The 6,814-nt window shown below is 48.2% G+C and overlaps 1 protein-coding gene across 4 annotated transcripts in view; it reads left to right on the forward strand.

Moving 5' to 3' along the window:
• CCDC40 (coiled-coil domain 40 molecular ruler complex subunit) overlaps positions 1-6,814 on the forward strand; it is a 39,486-nt gene that overhangs the window by 9,846 nt on the left and 22,826 nt on the right. For all 4 annotated transcript variants that reach the window (XM_073236041.1, XM_073236040.1, XM_036997393.2 and 1 more), the window contains exons 8-9: positions 4,221-4,378; positions 4,555-4,677. In XM_073236041.1, coding sequence (XP_073092142.1) covers positions 4,221-4,378; positions 4,555-4,677 — 281 coding nt within the window. The remainder of the gene's footprint in view (positions 1-4,220; positions 4,379-4,554; positions 4,678-6,814) is intronic.

Consider the following 6,814-nt stretch of genomic DNA (forward strand, 5'->3'; position numbering starts at 1 on the left):
CATCATTTGTTTCTTGTATTATTATTTTTTAAACCTTCCAGGTGATTCTAATGTGCATCCAGGGCTGAGAATCATAAATCTTAAATATAAATGACAGTGTAGCGATGGCTTCAGAGTTTAAGGGAAATGGATAAAAAAAGAATCCAACCTACATGGAAATCACAAACTATTTAGGAATTAATGACAAAGAGAGTCCACGTACCAAAATCTCTGGGGGCAGCCCAAAATGCTCAGATTAAACCCACGACCTTGTGTAGTTGTATCTACGTTTCCATTAACACAATTGAAAATAAAACATTTTATTCAAGAAGCTAAAAAAGGGCAAATAAACCAAAAGAAGTAGGAAGAGGATATTAATAAAGTTGAAAAGCAGAAAATAAAAAATCGAAAATACATCGACCTGGTAGATAAACACTTCAAGTCTGAAATAACCAATGATCTTAATTAACCTCTGGCATGTCGGACAAGGAATGAAAAGGATGTAACACAAGCAACAGTATGGGGATTGAGGACAGTTCAGAGAAAACACCTTTTATTTCAAGAAAGCCATGCATTGCACTGATTTCATCACTGAAGAGACTGAAAATGTCAAAAATATATTTTCCCTAAAAGCACTAGTATTTGAAGATTTTACAATACAGTCCTACTAACCCCAAAAGAAACAGACATACCCCCTGTCAGTCAGCCAGCCAGTGGGTAAGAAGCTTGGGAAAACTTCCCAGGCTTGTTTCACAGCACTTAGTGGAACCTTCACTGCAAAAGCTGGCAATGCGCAAAAACAGAGAACCGGAACGCCGTCCTGCTTACGAGGTGTGAAAATCCTAAATAAAATATTTAACATATTGGGTTCAGCAATCTTCAAATGAAAAGAAAAACACCTGTATTCAAAGAAAACAGAAGGGTTTACTTCAGGAGCAATTTAAAATGAGGACATCTACTAATTCAAGGAATTACACTGATAAGTTAAACGGAGACTAAACAGAAAAAAAAGATTTTCTGGGTGGATGCCAAATGGGTGATTGATAAGACTCATCGTTCATCCTAAGCTAGGGTAAAAAAGAAGTTCTTCATAAGTATTTATCAAGAACAAGAAAATTTTGCTCAGGGAAAAGCGCCAGAGAAATGACAGTTAAAATGAGGAGTAATATAGGGATGCCTGTTGGCACGCTGTCCGCACACGCGGTCTCAGGGGCTCCAAATGCAAGATAGATGAGGTACGGGTTTTGCATACGAAATGACCAAATTCTCATTCTTTCCCAATGGTATGATTGTTTGCCTGGAAGATTCAAGATTACTGGTGAAAAAAAGCTAACAGATCCATAAGGCAACTGAGGACCAGCTCTATGGTTTCCTTCTATACCAGTAACATCAGTCAGGAAATATAATATTTAAAAACTCCTCATCCATGATGGCTGTAACAACCGTGTAATACCTAGGAATAAATCTAACAAGGAGCGAGATTATCTGAAGAAAAACAATAAAATTTTATAAAACAATGCAAAACAAATTTAAATAAATACAGTTCCCATGTTACCTGATGCAAACATGCACAGTATAGAAGTGTGCTTGCTCCGCGTGAATAAATCCTCCAGCACAAACTCCACTGGAAATCCACGACTGGATGTTTTGGGTGAACTTAAATTTATTTAGCTTGTTTTTACTCATTTTCGAGAAGAATCATGCAAAATTCAAGAGCTTTGGAGTGTAAAGTCTCCCCCTGCCCGGCTCCCAGTCCAACAGAGGTGCCTGTGGTGTAGGCTCTTGTGAGCTCTTCTAAAGGTATTTTCACGTAGACAAGCAAAGGTCCAAGGGTGCATGTATAAATACACTTTCTTTTTTTTTAATGCATGTAGCTGCATATTCCCCCTGCCACACTGTCCCTTATTCACTTTCACAAATGTACACTGGAGATGAGTCCCTATCAGTGCACAAAAAGCTCTCCATTCTCCCAGCATTTTTAAAGTTCCCTTGGAAGACTAAATGCCAAAGAATATCCAAGAGAATTTTGAAAAGGAAAGTTGTCCTATCAGGTATCAACACGGTATGAGGCTGTAGCAGTAAGAACAGAATGGCAGTGGGGGAGAAACAGGCAAATGGGTGATGGCGCGCAGCAGTCGCAGGACCTTGGGTTTAGCTCTTTACTGCAAACAAACGCACAGGCTGCATTTTAAATCACTTTTTTTTTTCTGTTTTGGCCACCTGAAAATAAATACAAAGACCCCTATTCAACGCCATACAAAAACAAGTTCCAAGATTAGCAAAGGTCTCAGAGCATGAGAAAACTGTGTAAGGTCATTTTATTTTTGTATAATCTCGGAGTGAGGAAGATCTTACAAGTGTGACTCCTCTTTAGAGGAGTTTGGTTATAAAACAACATAAAACTTACCTATCAGGAAGCATGTTTATCATGTTCAAAGGCAAACACAATTTAGGGAGAAAAACTTCTGAAACATCTTTGGCAACCTGTATTCTGCTCCACTTTCCCATTGCTGTGTGCCAGGGCGCCCCAAGCCCGTTTACACATTCCCTTGCGTCTCTGCGCGCCTGGCTGGGTGCTCTGCTTGGACATCACAAAACCAGAGTCAAGTGCTGATTGACTGAGTTACGGGAAGATCCGGGGAGTCCGCTTCCAGGGCCATTCCTGTCCCTGGCGAATCCAGCTCCTGGCAGCTGAGGCCCTGCTTCCTCGCTGCCATCAGCGGGGGCTGCTCTCCCGTCCCCCAAGGCCCCTGCGCCATCAAGCCGTGTAGAGTCCCCCCACCCCCATCCAGTCCCACTCACCCTGTGAGTCTCTGATTCCCACTTTTGCCACCAGCCGGAGAAGGCTCTGCTTTTAGAGGGCTCATCTGCTCAGCTCAGGCCCACCTGTAACTTCCCCGTTGTCTTGTGACGTTAAATGATCACAGGAGTAAAACCAGGGGCAAAGTTGATGGGCACCATCTTTAAATCCTGCCTGCCTTGTCTTTACCACCCAAAGAGCCCTTAGAAGTCAACCAGTGAGCGACGAACATCGGCAGAAACGTGGCCTATGACAGGAGCAGGCCATTTGGGGAAGGGAGAAAACTGGTCCTTCAAACAAAACAGACTTCACTTCACTTATATTAAAACAATACAAAATAGTGACTTTTGGTTACTCAGCCAACAAAGAAAAGCTGGGTGAGTGCATGGCTCCTGAGGCAGGTCCGCGAGCTCCTGCCCAGTCCAGGTGGGGCTGCATCCATCAGCTCCCAGCTCCGTCCCAAAGCGCCACAGGCCAGGCAGCTCCAATAAGAGGAGGTCGTTTTTCTTACAGGTCTGGAGGCTGGAAGTTCCGGAGCCAGGTGTGGGCATGGTTGTTCCTCTGAGGCCTCCCTCCTTGGCACGGGGACACCTTCTTTCCCTGGGTCCCCTGTGTGTCTGTGACTCCGTCTCCTCCTCTTATAAGGACACAGTCACATTGGGCCAGTACCCACCCATGACCTCATTTCACATTAGCTGCCCCTGGAAGACCCTCTCTCCACCCCAGCGACCGCTCCGGTCCCCGTCCCCATATTCTTCTTACCCACACAGGAGCGAGACTTCTCTGGCATTAGAATTTTTTTACGATCATCTTGGTTGTAAAAAAAAAATCTGTTTTCAAGTTTAAGCTACATCCTTTAAGAACACCTGGGTCACATCCTAAGGAATTGACTCCTAATAACAAAACTCACAAGAGATTCATTTGCAGAGCTAGAGCCCCAGTTTTCTTAGGGAGCTAGCCTCAGTCGATGACTGTCGGCTCACTGGCATAGCGCGGGCCTCTTTCAGTGGATAGATCCAAACAGAAAACCAGTCTACAGATCCGAAGGCTGCTGGATGAACGATGAACGTCGTGCTGCACCCCACATGCCATCGTGGGGCGGGGCGTCAGCCCACCCTCAGGCTGGCTTCCTCCTAGGAGAGTTAGGATTCTACCCAGGACTGCTAACCTCTCCATGTAAGAAATCCGTGAAGTAACTGGGGCCTTGTGAGCGAACACTTCGCTGTTATCTTCGGACACAGGCTTGCAGCTGTGGGCACAGGTGGCATGTAGCTTCGTCTCTCTGGTTAGGTGGTAAGGTCACTCATGGCAAAGGCCGGTCTTTAGTTTGACAGCAGTTTCCCAGCTCACCCTGAACGGCAGGAGGGGTGCTGTTTCCTGGGGTTTCAGGCCAAACAAGAGCCTGTGGGTGACACAGGACCGGACCCCCACTTCTCCACAGTGGCAGCTCTGCAAACGGAGATGGAGCGCCTGGCCCTGCAGCTCTTCTTGGTGCAGAACATAGACCAAGACGTGCGTGACGACATCCTCGTGATGAAGCAAGTCGTGAAAAAGTCTGAAGTGGAGCGGACGCGGGCCGAGGCACAGAAGAGGAGACAGGTATTCTGCAAATTCCTCGCAATGTGAGGGCCCCTAGGCCTTGGCTTTTCCAAAGGCGCTTAGCTGCACTTCCTGCCTGATCCCACAGCCAGGCAGGGCCGTGGCCGGCCTGGAGCCGCTGACCGGGACTGTGCTGGTGGACATGGTCCCTGAGTGCCTGTCGCCTCGTTCCACAGGACCTGCATGTGGACCAGCTCACCACCCGAGCCAACCAGCTGGAGGAGCAGATCGCCCTGCTTGAGGCCCAGTACAGTGCCCAGGCTGAGGACACCCGGATTCTCAGAAAGGCAGTGAGTGAGGTAAGGGCCACACCATAGTGGCCGCCATGCGGTGCCAGACAGCATTCCTGCACAGCTCCACCCAGCCCTGCGTCTCCGTAAGCATCCCAGAGCATCCGCTGACCCCCAGTGGGGACACGGGAGGTAGTCGCCCACTCACTACGGCTTGTATTGTTATCTCACCTGTCTTTCCAGTGGGTTTCAGCCCTGGACAAGTTCACGATGGATTCGATGTGACCAAAGAAATGACAGTAGAATATTCTTGGGGTGAAAGGATTTATACCCAACTTTATTTCCTGGTGGCAGGTCAATCACTAGAATCCTGTCTACTCAGAGCGAGTCGGCATGCAGCAAGCCAGTCTCTGCCTCTGGGCCCTTCTGTCTGCACAGCCGTCCTCTGGGTCTCTCTGCACAGTTGTCCCACAAGGCTGTCCTCTGGTCCTCTGTCCTCGGCGCTGCCACCACTCCAGCCTCTGCTCTGCTCTCCTGCAGCCTTGCAGCCCTGCCACCATGTCGCCCAGGGCACTGGGCAGGGCTCTTTATATAGAGTCAATAACGACATATTGCCCACGTGTGTAGTGAGCCAGCCAACCAGGGCCAGGTGGGAATCCTGGCCACGGGAACCTTCACTTTATCCACACCACCGCAGCTGGTAGCAGACTGGACAGCTTCCCGGGAGGGCTGAGGACCCTCGGAGGATTCCCAGCCCTGGGCAGCCAGCTGAACTCAGGGGTTTCCTGAGACGTGGGACTTCCTGTGCTAAAACCCGGGAGAGTCCTGGGCAGGGGATGGCAGGTCACCCCAGCATCGCCACACCAAATATTAAATACTGTACAGCCTAGAGGCTAAAATGATTTGTTCCTGGAATTAGAGATAGACGGGAAGGCCACAGGAGTCATGAGGGCCCAGAAGCAAGCCAACGTTTATAAAACTTTGGGTAGATAATAAATCCATGGAGATGGTGTGAATTTAGCACCCAGTGGTGGAGCGACATTTGGTTAATCATCTGGGGAAAAGAATGAAATCTGTTCCTCATACCAGACATTAAAATAAATTCTAGCTGGGATCAAGCATTTAAATAGGGAAAATGTACCAGGAGAAAATAAAAGAATATGTCCAAAATCCTGGGCTGTAGAGGGCTTTCTGAGGATGCCACCAGCAGCAGACACTTCCAAGGAAAAGAAAAGACTGGCAGAGTAGGGACGCCCCCTGGGGCAGCTTAGGGACCCCCCAGCAGGACAGAAGGACAGGCTTCCCGCAGGAGCCAGTGGCAGTGTGAAGACGCCTGGGAAGACAGTAAGCAGCAGCCTGTGTGTCTCCACGCTGTGCCAACCAAGGGTACGCACGTGGTGCCAGGAAGTCCCTTTTTGTGCCCTCCGCCTTCCTCTGCACCAGTCTCTGCCAGGGCAGACTGCCCCCCATTTATTCATATGCCTTCCTGCACCCAGAACAGCAGGGGCTGGAGCAGGCGCCATAGAATCAGTGAACGAACAAATGAGGACCAAGAATAGTAAAAGGACCCGCTGGCCTCCTCCTGCCGGCTTGGCAAAGATGAGCTGCAGCAGAGAGAGTTCCCACACCCACGGGGAAAACGCCCGCTGGTCTTTACCAGGGTCTTTGTTTAAAGACGATGTGGTAGCACGAAGGGGGAAGGAAGCTCCCTCCCCATCCCAAAGCATCACCACCTGGGCTTCATTCCAAGGGAAATGCTAAAGGTGCACACAGGTAAAGCTTGCACGCATCACAGACGCCGGCAGACAAATAGGCTCAGCAGGGCACTGCGTTGTGTGTAACAGCAGAGGTGCTAAGGAGACGGCCTTGTTTAAACCAAGTAGACATACCTGTGTAGGGCAGGACTGCCCGCCAGGAGGAGAAATATTTGCTGACGTGGAAGCCCATTCATGGTATCCTAACTTTTAATTCTAGGTGACAAAATAATATGTAGAATATGATTCCATAAAAACACACGCACACACACACACACACACACACACAGGAAGACAGCAGCAGGATGTTGATATCATAAGCTCTTAAGTAGTAGGATTATTGGTACTTACTTTCTTTTTTGCTAATTTGCAAAGAAGGAAACACTTTTTTTTAATGGGAAGGGTGTTCAAAACATTTAAAGACTGAATTCAGCCGTGATCTTTGCATCTCA

The sequence above is a fragment of the Manis javanica genome, chromosome 4 (genome assembly GCF_040802235.1).
Source record: "Manis javanica isolate MJ-LG chromosome 4, MJ_LKY, whole genome shotgun sequence".
NCBI lineage: Eukaryota > Metazoa > Chordata > Mammalia > Pholidota > Manidae > Manis > Manis javanica.